The 19,429-nt window shown below is 37.0% G+C and overlaps 1 protein-coding gene across 1 annotated transcript; it reads right to left on the bottom strand.

Moving 5' to 3' along the window:
• Positions 1-2,463: 2,463 nt before the first annotated feature.
• LOC149213171 (uncharacterized) lies at positions 2,464-3,513 on the bottom strand. Its single transcript, XM_089390729.1, has 3 exons — positions 3,378-3,513; positions 2,981-3,280; positions 2,464-2,786 (listed from the first exon to the last, which is right to left on the bottom strand). Exons 1-3 carry the CDS (start codon positions 3,482-3,484, stop codon positions 2,780-2,782), a joined length of 414 nt encoding a protein of 137 aa, XP_089246855.1. The 5' UTR covers positions 3,485-3,513; the 3' UTR covers positions 2,464-2,779.
• Between the last annotated feature and the right edge of the window lie 15,916 nt (positions 3,514-19,429).

Below are 19,429 nucleotides of genomic sequence, written 5' to 3'. Positions count from 1 at the left end.
ATGATGTTGAATGTTAGAAATGGGGGCCAACTGCAAAACTTTTTTCTTTCATGAGACTGCAGAAATCGGTCTCTAAATGAATTGAAAATGTCCACTTGCACTCTCGGTTGTTCTATCACTAGTCTTACATGAGATGTTTGTATTCAAGTCATTCAGTTTATTATTTTTTTTAGCTATTATATGACATCAAACTGTGTGGGGCCTTCTACATGGCTAAGCTACACTTGGGTATTATGGATAATTGAGTCATCAATTATTTTTTATGCTTTGTAGTTCACTACAGGATCTTTAACATTCATTATTGTTTGATACACTGAGCATTAAATATCATCTGTGCTTCTTTGTGCTTTGCATTTCACTACAGTGTCTTTAACATTCAACACTATTTGATACGCTAAGCATTAAATATCATCCGCCCTTCACCATAAACCTTAAAAAAATAAAGCTTTCTTTATATATAATTTATTTGAATGAAAAAAAGGGCGAGAGTTGTTGTTTCAATTTCTCTAGCGTGGCATACACCAAACTGTATAATAGAATAAGCATACAGTTCATGGAATTAAAAATCGAATTATATCAAAGTTACAAATCAGAACACCCATTTTTTAAAATCCCCCTATTAGGGAACACCATCGAAATATGCTTATTTCCATTAGAATCGAGTGACAAGGTTATGATAAGCAGCTTAATGTTATGAAAAATGCAGCATGTTTACATGAGAACGCCACTGTGAACTAATGGCATTCTAGGAAGGGGTGTCTTCCTTGTGTACAATCTGAAACAAGTTCTTCATTAGATATATCAAATTTTCTCATAATACAACATTCAATAATCATGTGATTCTGGATCCTATGAATAGTAATAATGAGAATTGACCATGGTTGAAAATATCTAATCTCAGTGGGAATACTGCAACTAAAGAAGGTGATGATAGCAATTTGTAGCAGAAGGCCTCTGATCTGGGTCTTGTTCCAAGCATCTATTCTATAAATTCCTCAACAACTCAAACATATTTAGCTCACTTGTCCTGATAAGGTGTCGAGTACTCCACACATCAACTTTAACCCCATGAACACCCCTAGACATCTCGAGCATGGTTCAAGCCACTAAGATTATGATCCGAGGTGCACCAATGGCATCCTCAAAATCTTTTATAAACCACTCATCTGATTCAATGTTCTTCATCATGTTATCCCACCTGAGATCCCTGTGCATAAACAAAAGGGTGTGCAAAGACACTAGTGCCTTGGTCACAAATTTCAGAGCTTCCACAAGCAATTTGGGTTTGGTGTTTGGGTTTGTTCATAGTTTTTAATTTTTATCTTCTTTCTTTAATTTAAAATCAACTACTATAAATGTAATTTTAACGATTGCCATAACTCTTCACTTGGTTTGGTGTTTGGGTTTGTTGTTAGTTTTTAATTTTTATCTTTTATCTTTTTTCTTTAATTCAAAATCAATGACAATAAATGTAATTTTAAGGATTGGCATAACTCTTCACATAACCTTTTAGAGTGTGCTAGCTCAATGGAAGAGCATTTGCTTTAGGAGGTAACATGAATTAATCAATGATTTTGTAGTTCAATTTTAATTAAATGTTTTTTATATCAATATATTTCAATGGTGAGATATTTTTGGTTTGGATTCATTGTTTTATATTGTCTCTAAAGAGACAAAAGTGATCTTTAAATAAATTTTTTATGGTCTCTAGAGAGACAATAGCTAGTATTAAAGACATATTGTCTCTAATCCAAGTGTTGTCCTTAGAGAGACAAAAATGAAATTGTCTCTAGTGAGACAAAAATGGTTGTTTTATATACTCTCTTTATAGAAACAATATTTTTTAAGATAATAATATTTAAAACAATACATTTTAAGACAATATTTTTTAAGGCAATAATATTTAAGACACTATTTTTTAAAGCAATAATCTTTAAGAAAATAGTTTTTGAGACACCCACTTAAAGACAATATTTAAGACAATACACAATTTTTTTTTGTCAATTTACCCAAAAATTGTCTCAAATATTGTCTGAAAACCCTCCTTTATGTAGTAGTGTACTGTATATCAACAAATAGTCAGTCCTAGATAAACCAATAATCTTGTACTCCATTTATTTTTTCCCATACCTACCATGCAAAAATAATGTACTTAACCAAAACCAAAAGAAAAGACGCCTTTGTGTAGACCAAAAAGAAAGCAAAATCATGAACCATGACATATTTGTGCATATACTACACTGAAGAAATATTTAACTGCATGTACTGAAATATGAAGCAAGATATCACATAAATATCTATAAATATGTAACAATAGGTACACTTAAATTTAATTAGATACATTTAAATGAATATATACATTAAATTTAATTTTGATTGATAATTTTTTATTTAATTAGTTTATTTAATTAATTATTCAATTAACTACTTATTAGGAGATATCACCACCCTACCATAAAATCATTAAAACAAAGTAACCACTCAGGTAGGTTTTGCTCATACATAAATCAGAATTACAATATACCAGCGTCCATCTTCTTCTATTTATAAGTAAATAGAGTATTTGGCTCTAAACTAACTATATATCAACACATAGTGAGTCTTAGATAAACAGATAATGTTCCACTGCATTTATTCATGCCATAATAATGTACTTAACCAAAACCTTGAATTGATATGGGAATGCCTTATAAGTAGACTATTTGACTCTAAACTAACTATATATCAACACATAGTCAGTCTTAGATAAACAGATAATCTTGGACTGCATTTATTCTTTTCAATACCTGCAATGCAATAACAATGTAATTAACCCTCAGGAAAAGAAATTCATGACATATTTAATGCCAAAATTATTAACGATGACATATCTGTGCATATAGTGCAGTAGTGGAGCAAAAGCGAAGCATAAATTTCAGAGAGGAAAACAAAAGCCACTTAGTATAAGTTGCTCTAGTTAAGTTGTCATAAGTTGCTCTACCTTTCCGCGCTCCCGCTCTGGCTGCTGCCGGCATATGGTTTGTCTCGGTTCATGGTGTACGTGCTGTGGTTATCGTCGCCGACGACGGGATTGTTCATGCAATTGGCGCTGTGCGTCATGTTGTTCTTAGGGTTGCTCTTGCTACTCTGGCCGCTAGGGTTGCTCTTGCTACTCTGGCCGCTAGGGTTGCTCTTGCTACTCTGGCCGCTCGGATGTCCGCTCGGATGTTTCGGGTTTGGCGACATGATTCCCACAGCTATTGAAACTGGAACGCCTTCGAAGGCAACAAGATTCCCACTTCTGCAATAAAAACGGCTTCAGTTGAACAATACATAAGGTGGACATAGAATATGAGCAAATCAAAGATATCTCACAGATCAGAAATATACAACCATACCTAGAACTGGAGTAGGGCAAATTCCATAAGCAAGAGGTGAGAAATACGATTGCATAGCCTGCCTTATATAGAAGTAGGCGAACTCCAAACTCGGATTTGAAAACCATCTACATTCCCAACCAGGGTCAAGTTTTGAAGTTCTCATGTATTAAATTTACATGAATGACATCATCAATCATGCAAAGACCAGCGTCACGAGGATTACATATTGTGGACGCCCTGTTGGGCAGACGAGTTATTCTTTTTGAGATTGAAGTGTTTAATCATAAATGTGATTTCTTTAATATGTGTGATTGTTAAAAACTTTTACTATTATCATGGGACCCATTGACCTTTTAGCATAATCTTGTAAGCAACTTTTTTTGGGTGGACTTTTACCATGTGAATTTAGGTATCACATGTCATTTTATATTTTGGAAGGAAAATCTAGTATAGTTATATGAAAATCTGTGGTATACTTTCTAATTATTATTAATAATAGGGTAATCTTGTATTGAATTTAGGTATCACATGTAATTTTGTACTCGGAAAGAAATATATGTGTGGTATATTTTTTAATTATTATTAATAATAAGATTTTTTTAATGTAAGATAATAATAAATTTGTTTATGTAAAATAAATTTTGGTAATCTTGTTTTATAAATGTTGTTTTTTTTTAATAAGTTTTTGAAAATTTATTTCAATAGAATTGCCACGCTACCTTCAGTTTCCCCACACATACAGACTTCAATAGTTTCCCACACATACAGACTTCAATAATTAAGACTGAGTTGTTTTTCCGCGAAATCTTCAGCTCCGCGGTACAGAGACATAAAGAGATAAAGACTTCAATAATCAGGGCAATTATTTTTTCCACAACTCCAGGGAAAATATTTGACGAGAGCGGCATGTCATTTTCAGTTCTCCCTGCGCGCATATGGGGTGGGCGGGCCCATGTCATATTATGCGCCAAAACATTTCATACAGAGACATAAAGATATTCATAATTAGAGCAATTAGTTTTTCCACAACTCCAGGGAAAATATTTGAAGACATTTATAATTAGGCCAATCAGTTTTTCCACAACTCCAGGGAAAATATTTGACAAGAGCGGCATGTCATTTTCAGTTCGGTGTAGTCTTTAGTGAGAATTTTTGGAAGGTTTTCCGGTGGGTTTTTCCGGTCAAATTTCTCTAAAATCCGGCAGCAATTTATTGAAATCGCAAGATTGATAGGTAATTTTTGCACAATCAAATCGTCCCAGGGGTTTTTCAGGGTGTTGAATCCAAATATTCACTTAAAAAACCATTTTAAATAATAAAAATCAAGATTTAACCTCAATTTTTTCAGCCGGATTCCGTCACCTGAATCTCCAAAAAATCGCACTAAAGACAACTCCTTTTCAGTTCTCGCTGCCCACATATGAGGTGAGCGGGCCCACGCCCCAACGTCCTCCACCCTGTCATATTACGCGCTAAAACATTTCATAGGGGACCGGCGAGGCCCACGTGGGCGGCCCCCAAGCGGTACCACCCAAAACAAGACCTTGTATGTCAGTACACCGCGCGGGGATTACGGGGCGGGCCGCCCAATGCGGACGCGACCCCCACTCATATATTTTTTTGCCTTTGTTCACGAGTTCAAATGTTTGGCTTTGCATCAACGTCTTCAGAATAGGCTCCCCGACATAGTTTTCTCACGGATCAATGAATTACAATAATAGATAACTTCTATAGTAAAGCGTAATTTAATTGTCTACAATTTTTGGCTATTCAAAATTGTTTGAATTTTTACAATTATTTAAGTTTATTTAATTTTGTTCGATCAAATTTTGAAATTTGCCATCAAATTAGGCATAGTATTATGGCTAGTTAAAATGATAAAATATTAATTGTGATATTTCAATTTCTGTACAGGGACCTTCCCAGAAACCTCCAACTTACTTACAAAAATATCCAACTGTTTTGAAGCGTTTCGTACTTGCTCTCCAATATCCGGGAGCGGTACCCATGCTTGAGAAGAGAGTAATTGGCCCGTAATTATATTGTTAAAATTTTTTAAAGGTTTTGTTTAATTATTAATTATATTTTAGTATTCTGATTAATACCAAAGTTAAAATAAGCATACATTAATGTTATGTTTAGTTTACTGATGTAACTAAGATTTATTCGCACAGATGGGCAGGCGAGTTATTCTTCTTCTTGGATTTCTTCACGCCCAAAGGGGTAGAGTTATTTTGCTTGGGGCGGATTTTTTTTTTTTTAATCTGTTATTATTAGAGTGAAAAATGTAAATATTTTTAGTTTTTAAAGAACAAGATACATTTTAAACTTTTTGTGATTATTGATTAGAAAATTATGATTCAGATCATCCATAGTACTATATTCATTTTGTCAAAATTTCAAATCCTACAAAAAAAAATCCATCTCCAAAACAAAAAAAAATAGAATTTTTTACAACAAAGCACTATACTATTTGATTCGCTGTACTATTTGTGTCGTGACAAATAGTACACCAACACAGGAATGAGTTTGGTGAGGCGTTGTTTTTGAACATTGCCAATATGATTTAATTAGTTGAAAAATAAACAAACCTGAATTATTGGTGTTCTTGGAATTTGGATTGAAGTGTTTAATCATAAATATGGTTTCTTTAGTATTTGCTACTGTTCAAAAACTTTTACTTTTATCATGGGACCCACTGACCTTTTAGCATAATCTTGCATGTGAATTCCTTTTTTTGTGGACTTTTACAATAATCTTGCATGTGAATTTAGTATTTGCGACTGTTCAAAAACTTTTACTTTTATCATGGGACCCACTGACCCTTTAGCATAATCTTGCATGTGAATTCTTTTTTTGGTGGACTTTTACCATAATCTTGCATGTGAATTTAGGTATCACATCGGAAGGAAAATCTAGTGTGGTTATATGAAAATCTAGTGTATGTGGTATGCTTTTTAATTATTATTAATAATAAAGTAATCTTGCATTGAATTTAGGTATCACATGTAACTCTATACTTCCGAAGGAAAATCTTATCTTTCTAACTAACCTTTGTATATATATATATGTATATATATATATATATACACACACACTTTAAGTCCCATTTAAATAACGAATTATAATTTTTAACTAACCTTTAACAATTTTTAAATTAATTTATATTTATATATTCACATAATTTAACTAATTTCCATTAAATCTTGACTCTGGTCCTAAATTCAAAATTAGCCGTTAGTCAATATAGCAGTTGGAGTCTCTGCTCAGACTATTTAACTTGCTAAGCTGGATCTGTTTCTTCAACTTGTCCTGATGATGAACCACACTTGTTGGTGCGAAACGCGTCGACAAATGATTTATCTTGTGATTTACACCGAAGAATTTCTCTTAAACTTGATATGGATCACATAAGCCTCAATTCAATAATTGAATCACTCCTAAAAGCAGTCGCTCCTCTTGAAATTATCTTTCCTTTCGAAGTTTTCGTCTTCTTAAAGCCTTCTAGAGAAGCAATTTTGGTTATTTCTTTCGTACTAGATATTGTAGATGAAGCTATATTGGGAATGATGGAATATATTTTTTGGCTAATCCCCCATTAAAAACGCATTATGAGAAATATAACTACTATGCTTATATGCATGCATGTTAGCCATTTATTTGGTATATGCATATTTGGATCTATATTTTGAACTTATACAAATTATCCTTAATTATGGAAGTAGTGTTCATTGACTATTTCATTTAAAAAGAATAAATTGCAATGGAACTTAACCCCATTGTTGAATGGTGATAATTTTGTCAAAATATTAGAAAAACCATGAAGAAATTCTACTTGGCTTATAGGGCTCCACTAACATGCAAATATTGCATGATTGAATCGTGTAATATCCCAACATCAAAATTTTAATGAGATATGGTACACTCTAGGTGTTCTAATGAAATTCTTGCACTAAAAACACCTAACACAATAAAGATCTAAGAATGCAGCCTCTTCTTTATGTAAATAAATAGAAACAAAATTACATGCCCACACAAGACCTACTAAAGTCCGTGCCTTGGCATGTATGGCTGCCCATCAACAAATAAATTAAATATATTGAAGCACAATCGTAGATCCTATATGGATCCACTACACAAATTACTCCCATGGGTTTTCATACCTAGGATCAACTAGAACTAGCCTTGCCAAGTTCACATCAAAATCCAAATAGATAAATAACTCTCCTATCCCCTTTTATAGGCTTGATTGACTCTTTAGAGACTTTATTTTATTCTTTTCCCTCGAAAAACAAAGGCAACTACCATGGGCCAATGCCATGGGCAACTGCCACATTAAATACCATGGGAAGATTCCATCCACTTTGACCATATCCATATATATATATTACAAATCCTCTTGCCCAAAGATTGTTTGCCCTCAGGTAATCCACTTCTATCCAGAAAAGAAGCATTTGTATATTGATACCAAGATCCCATACAACCCAATGTGTTATTCCATGCCTCCATTCTAAATGATCATGAATGGATCCTTCGATACCTGAATCCAAAACAATCCTTTGGTCAATCCTACCCCCAATGGATTCTCCTAGATCCGAATGCCACCTAAGTCCTTGGACATGTTGGTTATGACACCAGCTCAGCCCTCCATCATTACTTGTGTTTGAGGGCCCAAGTTGTAATATGCCCTTGGCTAAGAGTATCCCATCAATAGAGTTCCAACTCATAATCTCTCATAAATCCATCTCTTGGGAAGTATATAATGCATGAATCCCTGCACATGGAATAAATCTACCATGCTGATGTTTCCTAATGCTCAACTCATGTTGCTCCACCTGATCACCCATCATGATCCATTTGTATAACTCTTCCTTACTATCCCCAATGTATAATGGCAGGTTGGTAGAGGTGCAAGCCTTATATATGTACTCTTGTATAGGGCTGCTTTGCAACTCCCAAATGTACTCCTCTTCCTACCTTGTGAGGGACTTGAGTTGTTCCTCAACACTAGACAACTGTGTCATTGATTCAACACATACCACTATGAGGTCCTCAAATTTTCTATTTTTCTGTAAGACAATGTCTCAGGCTACCCCGACTCTCTACTTCAACATCGTAAGTTCTGTCTTGAAATGCATGATCCTTTACCAAAAGTCCTCTGCTAGAAATTCTCATGCCCTACAGAATGTCTCTATATTTGACTGCACCAGACGCCCCATGACCACAACTTTAACTTGAACCTTTGCTTGACCCTCCAGAAATGGCTTATCATGCATACTATATTTGTCATGATACCCTGCATGATCACGCTCATCATGTCGGTTTATTATTATTGGCTGCTCATTTGGTTCTCCTAGAATGTCTTCTTCTGGCCTTTTTCACATGTGGGGATAAGTTTTCCACCCTCTTTGATTGTCAAACATGGCTCTATTGGTGGACTATTATCTATACCTAATTTTCGATACTCTTTATGCATGTTCTCTTGGATATCTATAGACTCAACTACCTCATCATCAGGAGGAATTCCCTCCTTCCTTTCCCGATTTACTTTGTCAAGTTGATTGATTATCATCGACCTGTCCTATAAGTTTCTCTAAAAAACATGGTGTTGTTGCTCACCAATTGCACTTGACTGCTTGGATCCTTCATAGGTTCTCTTCTAAAAACCAGTGAAATCAACTATGGATGAATCTTCATGACCTGCCCTTGTTTCCTCTTATCACCTGGACATGAATGATTAAGGGCCCAAGGTCCCTTGTAGATATAGCATAGTCCTCTCATCCTTAGTTCATTATTGATGCATATTTTTTTCTTATTTCCTCCATCAATCCTTATTGATAGCACCCTTTTGAGTAATTTTATGTTTTTCTTGTGTTGGTTTGTGTTATATTCTTTTCACATAGTTAACAGGGGGTTTGAGGGGCACCCGTAATGCCACTTTATGGGGTCCGGGGTAGCGCCCCAAAAAATTTGGATTTTGGACCATATGTTGGGTTGGGTGGACCCACCTATGGTTTTGTGCATGATTTACGCACATGTTTTCTTGGACGCAATGGTTTTTGGTCCATGGTATTCGACGCGATGGTTTTTTCGGTCCATGGTATTGGATGCTTCGACATCTATAAATATGTATTATAACATTGAAAGGAACATAATGAAAAATCAAGTTGGTAGTCCTAGTTTTAGGATCCAGGGGAAAATCTCTGTGTGTATGTGTTTTATGTGTTATGCTCTCACTATTGTTTATTTTATGTGTTTTACAATTCATATGCATATAATTTTTGTACAGGGTTAAAACCTACATTTGGTATCGGAGCAATTTTGGCTTCAAGGGGACACCTTTGTTACTGAGGGGTTTCGCTCGGGCCTATGATAGACCCTGTTCAGTGGGAGATCTACAAGATCGATTCTAGTGGTGAAAGAAGATGGCGAGCAATGGAAGGATAGAGATCGAGAAATTTAATGGTTAGAGTTTTGAGTTGTGGAAACTCAAGATGGAGGATCTGTTGGTGGATAAATATCAGTGGATCATTGTAGATCTGGGTACTAAACCAATGGGAGTTTCCATTGAAGAATGGAAGAAGTTGGATCGGAAAGCAAAGAGCACAATAAGATTGTGTGTCTCAGATTCAGTATTGCTAAATGTCTCAGGGGAAGCTACGATGAAGGCTTTGAGGGACAAGTTAGGGACTTTGTACCAATCTAAGTCTCTAGTGAATAAATTGTTCCTATGGAAAAAGCTATATAACCTGAGGATGAAAGATGGAGACTAGGTGACAGAGCATCTGAATACATTTAATACTGTGGTAAGTCAGTTAGTATCTGTTGATATTAAAATTTCAAATGAAGATAAGTGCATCAGTTTGTTGTGTTCTCTACCAGATTCTTTGGATAGTCTACTTATATCAATAGGTAGCCAGAACGGTGATGCCTTATCTGCACGAGGATAGTTCCAGGACAGAAACAAAAATAAGTCATCGAGTGGGAGATCTATATCTAGAGGGAGATCTAAGTCTTCAGGAAAACCTGTAAAGGTGGTGTGCTGGAAATGTAGAAAGGAAGGGCACTACAAAAGGGACTGTAAATCTAAAGCTCCTGATAAAGGAAAGGGATCTGATGATGCTCCTTATGTAGAGACGAAAACTACCTCAGATGAAGGTGGGGATGTGTAATTGGCTTCTTCAAGTACACATGTAGATCATGAGGCATGGTTGATCGACTCAGGTGCATCCTTTCACTTCACTCCCCATAGAGAGTGGTTTTGCAAGTATGAGAAATACGATGGTGGTGATGTCTTCTTAAGGGATGATAGGAAGGCTAGAATCGTTGGTCGTGGAAAGGTAAAGTTGAAGTTGCAAGGTGGAAGGGTTAGAACACTTTGGGGTGTTCTGCATATTCCTACATTGGCTAGAAATCTAATTTCTATAAGCAAGCTGGATGATGCAGGTGTAAAGACAGTGTTCAAGAAAGATACCTACAAGATGGTTTGGGGAGCACTAGTATTGATGCGGGGAGTTCATATTAGAACTCTGTACAAGCTGCAAGGTAGTATGGTTGTTGATGGGTGCAACAGTTCTATGGTTCCTGAAAGTGGAGCAGAAAATCTAGTGGTCTCTGGAGGGAAGACCATGCTATGGCATCAAAGGCTTGGACATATAGGAGAGAAAGGCCTTTGAATACTTCATGGTAAAGGTATGAGTAATAGCTCTCTAGATTTTGATTTCTGTGAAAATTGTGTATATGGGAAGCAGAATCGGGTGAGTTTCCGCTCTGGTGGTAAGAGTGCGAAACAGATATTAGAGCTTGTGGACAGTGATGTGTTTGGACCTCTTAAGGTTCCATCACTGGGTAAGTCTATGTACTATGTATCATTTATAGACGACTTCTCAAGGAATACATGGATATATTTCCTTAATAAGAAATCTGAAGTCTTTGACAGGTTTAAAGAATTTAAGGCTCTCGTGGAAAATCGGACAGAGAAGAAAATAAAGGTGCTGAGGACAAATAATGGTGGAGAGTTTTGCAGCAAGGAATTTGAAGAATTCTATAAGAAGTGTGGTATAGCATGATAGAAGACTACTTCATATACACCTTAGCAAAATGGAGTTGCAGAAAGAATGAATAAGACGTTGATGGAAAGGGCAAGAAGCATTCTCAGTGGTGTCAGGTTAGGAAAGGAATTCTCGGCAGAGGCGGTGGATACAACATGTTACGTAGTCAACAGGTCACCTTCATCAGTGTTGGAGGATAAGACTCCACAAGAGGTATGGACTGATAAGAAACCTTCTCTTTCACATCCGAGGGTATTTGAATGTGATGCATATGTACATGTTCCAAAGGAGAAACGAACCAAGTTGGACAGTAAATATGAAAAGTGTATCTTTATTGGGTATAAGGATGTTTTAAAGGGTTATAAGCTTTGGAACCCAGTAACAAGGAAGGTTTTTTACAGACGAGATGTGGTGTTCAGAGAGGTGAAAGATGTTATTAAACATGAAGTCCAACCAAAGGAACCTGAGAAGATAGAGTTTGAGCTGAAGGAGGAAGAATCAGACTCTATCGCAGAAGAGGAATTAGAAGATGAAGAGCCACAAACTCTGGGTCTCAAAAGATCAGTTTGAGAAAGAATGCAGCCAAAAAGGTATAGTCCATTTGCTTTTTATTCAAATTTTTCTTTATCTATTACTAATGATGATCCCAGAACTGTGAAGGAAGCAGTAGATTGAGAGGATGGAAAACTCTGGAAAGAGGCCATGGTTGATGAAATGACATCTTTGCACAAAAATGAGGCTTGGGATCTGGTGGAGTTGCTGGCCGGAAGGAAACCCATTGGAAACAAATGGGTGTTCAAGAAGAAGTCAAATGCAGAAGGAAAGGTGGAGAAATACAAAGCTCGGTTGGTAGCAAAAGGTTATTCCTAGGTGTCAAGAATTGATTTTGGTGATATTTTTTCTCCTGTTGCCAAGGTGACTTCTATTAGATTACTTTTATCTATTATATTTTTTTCAGTCCATGGTATTGGAAACGATGGATTTTTCCGTCCATGTTATTGTATGCTTCGGCATGTATAAATATGTATTATAACATTGAAAGGAACATCATGAAAAATCAAGCTGGTAGTCCTGGTTTTAGGATCTAGGGGAAAATCTCTGTGTATATGTGTTTTATGTGTTATGCTCTCACTATTGTTTATTTTATGTGTTTTCGAATTCGTATGCAGCTAATTTTTTTATAGGGTTAAAACCTACATCCTAACAAACTTCTCGACTAGATCATAGGATCCTTGTGATCCTTCCTCCAAATGGTCAACAATTTACATCTTAGTATATTGCATATGTGAGCATGGCCTTCTAATAATAGAGACACAATCTTTTGTATGCATGTTTTGACATGGTCTAAATGAGTTGATGTAATACTGGTGTAAAAGTTATGGAGCAACTAAAAGATCAACTCATCACATTCCAAATTCAGTATGAATGTGGCAAAGTTGAATTCTGCCATGACTGTTAAAATTTCTACATTGGTTCTAAAAGGTAAGAAACATGATTTTATTCAACCCTTTAAGGCCTTCCACTATCAACTACAATATCGCCCTCATAAGATCATTATTGTAAGACAATACTCGGGATGTTAAAGCTATGATCTTGCTGAGAAAAGAAGAAAATGTGAGCTTGACCTCTTCACAAGGATGCTCCGAGAATTTGGGTTGTATTAATGCAAGCATAGATTGCTTGAGATTCCAACTGAGTTTTCTCCATTCTGGTTGCCCCACCTCTAAGAGCCATGTGTCTAATTCCTCCAATTTGTAAAGGTCTATGGTTGACTTTGTTCGTTGCAATTAAGATCCAAGTGCGAAGAACTTAGCTCCTCTTCCTTGTCCTTCCTTCACTTCCCATGGGCATTTTTGTTGCATAATGGCATAGACCATTTTTGAGAAAGACTTGCTATTCTATTATAAAGTGGTATTTCTAAGAAGAGGCCCCATGCTTCTTTTATTTTATCTAGAATTTTGTCCAAAATTTTATGAGTGTTTTCTAGGGAAAGTCCCATCTCCCCTCATACCAAAGCATGAATATAGTAATTCTTCAATGGATTTCGCCCCAAGACAAGGTAAATACAAACTTGATTGGTAATAGTAAGATGATTGTATCACCTCCTTCCTTACCTATTCCCCCCTCTCTTTTTTTAACACAAAATCTCCTTTCTATCATCAAACTCCAAAATATGACAAACCCCTTGTCAAATGCTAAAACCAATCAAAATTTTCAAAACTATAAACATGGTTTAGTCCATAACCCTCCATCTTTCATGCTTCCCCACTGAGATTTTTGAGCGGAAAATTTGTCTAGATGGAAAAGGAATCAGTTTTCAAGTAAAGACCTAGATATTCATATGCTAATCAAGAGTCTGTGGAACCAATAATTATGCCCTTGTGAGTGATCAATGGATCATGTGCAACATTGAATTTGATGTTAGAGGTTTCAAATGTATAGGCATACGACTATATTCAACAATGATAAACCTCTACACCAATCCAACCACATAATGCAACATACTATATAACGAAAAAAGACATAGCATTACCTTATTTAATTATGGTGACCTGCCACAAAATCTTTTGATGAAATATAATTTACTCAATTCTGCAAAACCATAGTGTCTTTGCCTCTATGACTAATGTGTGAGTGATCTTGATGTAGTGAGTTCAATATATCTAATGTAATAAAACAAATACTTTGGCGTGCACCTGAAGAGGATCATGGTTGGCTGCTTAACTGACGCTACGTAAAAATAATCTTGTCTCTGCTATTAAGAGTGATGACAACTTTGGCTCCCATAATGAATCGATGGTCAATGCCAGAACTCAAGCCTATGAAATTCGCTCGGCTCCTTCCTTCGCTTAGAGGTTTGTGGTGACAGTGCAATGCCCAGGCTATGTCCACTTCCTTTCGCCTGGAACAGATATGGGGATGTTCAACTCCTTTCTCTACTCAGACAGTTGTTGTGATAGTGTTTCGGCGCGACCAATGCTCAGGCTATATCAACTAATCAGCATGTAACACTCATACTCCCTTTCTCCTTCCATTGAAACGAATCAGAGGTTGAAACCAATCTAACACCTCTACTCATTAGATGGCTCAGTGTTCATTTTAACACACAAAATTACCCTCCTCGCGACCTCGACTGCTACTGAGAAACACCACCCTTTAGATCAGCAATGTGACTGTTTCGTTATGAGTCCCTCGAATTCCCTTCTATCAGCGGTATAGTCCCATGTGATTGACTCGATGGGTCTACGTGATTTTCGGCCGACCTCTTTGCTCTAGTGATTTAAATACTCCCTTTCATGGTGAGGTGCCTCCTAGAAGGTGAAACGGTGGATCAGACCATTGTTGACTTGATCCACGGCTCAACAATGTCGGTAGAGTGTTTTGATGCAATCTATGCCTATGGCTATTGGTTCTATCCTCAATGGCCCTCAGATTCACTTGCTAAAGAAAAAATATTCCACCCTCTCTCCCTGTTTAACTTGGTCCCCTTTGATGAAAGTGTTATCACCAAAAATTGATCATCTAGCCTAATTTACTAGATGGATCAAAGTACACCATGTAAAGTCAATTTTACCATAGTAAAATTGCTTTGATTATGAGAAATTACTTAATAAACCACATTTGTTAAGTAATTTATAATTAAAACCATGAAGAATAATTAAATAAATCACTATTTATTTTATTTTCTTCTAGGAATAATTAATTAAACCATTGTTCAATTGTTATTCCTTGTCATATTTGACCCAATTAATAAAAATCAAAAGATAGATTATTAATTAGCTTATTTTTCTCTGGGAAAAATTAATTAATCACTAATTAATTATTATTCCTTGTCAAATTTGATTAAATCCCTTAGGAATAATTAAATAAATCATTATTTATTTATTATTCCTTAACCAATTTCTTGAGATGATAAATAAATCATTTATTTATTCATTATTTCTAAATAAAAGTTTAAATACGTTTTCCCTCCTAACCAAATATAATAAAATATTCCATAGAGGGGGACTGGTAAAATTTATTTTTTCCCTTCACAAGTGTTATAATAAAATATATTCTTTGTATATTTGGTTTCCATTGGATGATTGGAGTTATTATTGTTTCTTTTTGCTGTTTAACTATGATTTTGTCATAGGTCAGGACTTTGCTAGGTTTTGTTTCTATCATTTGTTGCAAATCTACAATGTTTAGTAGCCATTTATATTGTTCAGATTATCTATCATCCGCAGCCTTAAGTGGGTTCTTTTCGTACATCTTTGAGATGAAAACACTACAACAAAATTGACAACTCCATTGGTTTTTTACTTCAGATCTAGAAACTTGGCTGACCTTCAGTTTTCAGGTTAGGGTTTCTTATTTGTTCATACTCTTAATGTTATTTACTAGCTTTCTAACCCTAGATATGTTAAATTTCTAACTTCTGCAAGTTTTCTGGTCTTTTTTGTAGGTCACAGGAATGAGGTGCAACAGAGACGGTAGGTTTTTCTTAGATTTTCCAACCGGGAATCAAGGATCAGAAATCACACTTTTTTGCCCAAAAAGTGCGATCTCGAGTCTAGAGTGCATATTTCACCCCAAAAACTGCGATCCCCCCTAAAAATAGGTTAGTACCTGCGATTTTAGGGTTTCCAGGTTTTTATCAGATCTGTTTCTGGGTTTTGTCGACAATTGTGTGTTGGGTTGTTTGACCTCTATCTCATCCTACTTAGGCCTTGATCTACTCTGATTTACTCGTCAAAGTGGAATTTATCCCCTTAGGGCTTCTAGTACGCTTCCACCTTTGTAGGAGGAGTTTAGCTAAGTAATAACTCTGAGTTTCTCCAACACATTCAGCCATATTTTCCAGATCTGTACCCTTTTCTTTCAGATCTCCAAAGATAGGTTATTTCCATCCATGGTTTCATACTAAACCTTGTTTGGTCATTGGCCTTAGGGTCCCATCAGTTGCCCTAGGATTTATGCCCACCTCCCTATCTTTTTGTAGCGATCTTCCTCTCTAGTTTTTTGTTGTCGCTGCACCAATTTCTAGTAGCCTAGTGTCATTTCATCCCAGTCAGACCGACACTTAGATCCCTTGAAATTTTTAGTGTGTTTTCAGTCGATTTAACCACCAATAATAACAGTGTTTGCAAATTCATTTTGGGTGGGGTTTGGTTAATGGTTTTGTTGTTCATTTACTATTGTAAATTTTAGTTTATTTTCAACAATATTTTTCTTTTTTACAAACACAATCTGGGCTTAACCAATAAATACACTTACAAACACAAGCACACCTTAAGTGAAGGGCGGTTGGTTTACTCCCCCAAGCCAAGACTGAACGTAATAAATTTATCTCCCCTCATCGAGTTAATGTCATATTGTTGATCTCCCTTCACCATTTTCATGTAACATGTGTCTTACCACCATTATGCCACCAAGGCATTTGTCACAGAGACTCTTATAGCTTCCTCCCCATTTTCCACTCGGGCATATTACTCCTCTCCACTGGGTTCGAGTTCATAGCCCTCTAAGTCCCCATACCGACTCTTCTCCTGGTTCATCTAATTCCGATCCTCCTTCACCACATATTGTCACCATGTTTGGACCCACAACTGGTGTAGGAACACAAACTAGTGTTGGCTCTAGTTCTACCCTAGTGATCACATCTAGAGGAGCAATCTCATGAACCATTCAGAAAACTCCCATAGCCAAATGATAAATGACACAATACACCACGATGCTGGTTGGCATGCTATGCAGACTAAGCTTCTCTCAAATATCCCAATGTTTGAGGGTAATTCTAGAGAGGATCCTATTGGTCATGTTCGCTCCTTCCACATTTGGTGTTCATCCAACTCCATTACCGATGAATTCATTTGTTTTCAGCTATTCCAATGCACGCTCACTAGAGACGCTACAAAATGGTATGTAGACTAGCCCACCACATTTCATTCCATTTTCGTGATGCTTGCTAAATTGTTCCTCGAATATTTCTAGTTACCTCTTCGATAGGACACTGGTAAAAAGATATTGACCTCATTTCGTTAGTCCTCTGCTACTCGCCTTTCCGACCATGTTCAAGAGTGGTGTAGAAGGAGGAGCACACGTCGTGCCCCGCACTTCGAGCACCGTGTCTATCTAGATTGGTTTCTCAGGAGCCTTTTAGCACCCATTGGAAAGGATGCCTCATCCCATTTTCCTCAGACTAAGGAAGAACCTCTCCAAACCACTCTGAGATATGACATGATTTATGTGCAATCTGGTTCTATCTATACCGTCGTTCCAAACCTTCCCTGTCCTGGAGGTTCCAACACACTGGGGTAATCTCACGTTGCCGATGGTATCATTGGAACCTTTTCACATCCTTCACCATATAATCAACAAAGTTATGGACGTCCACAGGGGGGCACTAGTTCCTCCAACACTTATGCCCCTCCTCCTAGCAACATGTTTTCAGGGCCCCAACCTATCTACCAAACCATTTCTCCTCCTTATGAATAGTCAAGCACTAAAGCCCCTTAAGTATTAACACCGCAACCTCCCATGCAACCTCAGCCCCCGTAGTTACTACCCCCTTAGGGTCAGGTGTCTGCACAATAAAGTGCAACCAATCCCCAAAAATTGAAGAAAAATAATAAGGGGAAGGGTAACAATGGTTACAAGGGTAGCCAGTGTAATCCAGGTAATCAACCTAGTGAATCCCAGGGGAACCAACCTAACACCAACAACCAGCAATAGGGAAGCCAACCCAAGAAAAACAAGGCTATTCATATGAACAAGGCTTGTGCATGTTGTGGTGTACATGGACATTATACACATGAGTGTCATATCTTACCCTAGATGCACCAAATGTGGGAAGCTCAAGCAACTTTTGGAGGTCAACAATTGCCTCAGAATCCTACACCATCTCAACCGACAATGCTTACAAATCCTTTCCATCAACATGGATTTGTTTCTTCTCAATCTCACCCAGGTCAAGCAGCCCACCCTCCCTAACTTTCTGGTCCTAGTGACTACTAGATCCTCATGATGAGCTCTGATGAGGTTAATCCCTCCAATATCAACTTGCAAACTTGATCGCGTCAATATGATAAGCCATCAACTTCGTCTGCCACTGAGTCCAAAGCCAAAGCTTCTACTCAGCCTCTTATGACATCAAATGTTCCATTACAAATCCCTCAACCTAAAGTTGAGGCAACTCCTAAGATCCCAAAGGGACCATTATGCCTTAACATGGCTTCTAACTGAGTTGCCAATACATACAGTATAGTAGATGACTTGGAGCAAACACCTACTGCCATGTCGATGCTGGATGTACTCCAGTCATGCCCATCTTAAAAGAAGGCTCTAATAACTTCTTTGGGTGTAGTAGATCCCTATGAAAATCATTTGATTGTCTTCCCAGTCGATACATCAGAACATCCCCCATTGCCTTGCTCCGTTGCTTTCTAGGTACTAGTCCGAGTCCGTAATGTCATCATCTCTCGATGCATTACTAACGATGGTGCATCCACCTATGTGATGTCCACCATCACTTTGCATGCTAGGGACAAACACTCCTCCTAGCCTCTTAGCATGTACCGCAACTATCCAGTGACCCTTGCGGGCAAGAATGTCCATGTAATATTGAGGTTATTGATGCCCCTTTAGATTACAACATTCTCTTGGGTCGTATTTACACATATGCCATGTCAGCTATCGCATCTACAGTTTTTCGCAAGATGTTCTTCCCCCATGAAGGGAAGATCGTTACCATAGATCAGTAGAATTACCACGAGTTGGCATCTGTGACGTCCCCCGAGTCCATTATCTCATCAGTGTTAGATAAGAAGTCTTCAAATCCTCTCACTTGTGTTTCATTGAGAGTCTATAAAGATTCCTCATTGTTGGGTTCTTTCCATGGTCCTCCCCCTGTCATCTTATAGCCTAAATCTTTTAGTTTCACGAGCTGCACTCAAGCAGTCTGGTACATTCGATCCACAACAAGCTCCTCTGCACCATGCGGTTACCATCCTAGCCGAGCCATCCAGATCCACTTCC

Source organism: Pinus tabuliformis, chromosome 1_1, assembly GCF_031772625.1.
Source record: "Pinus tabuliformis cultivar Carrire ecotype Pingquan chromosome 1_1, CPIR1, whole genome shotgun sequence".
Classification (NCBI taxonomy): Eukaryota; Viridiplantae; Streptophyta; class Pinopsida; order Pinales; family Pinaceae; genus Pinus; species Pinus tabuliformis.
Note: the sequence above shows the minus strand (reverse complement) of the source record. Positions and strands in the feature narration are given on the sequence as shown.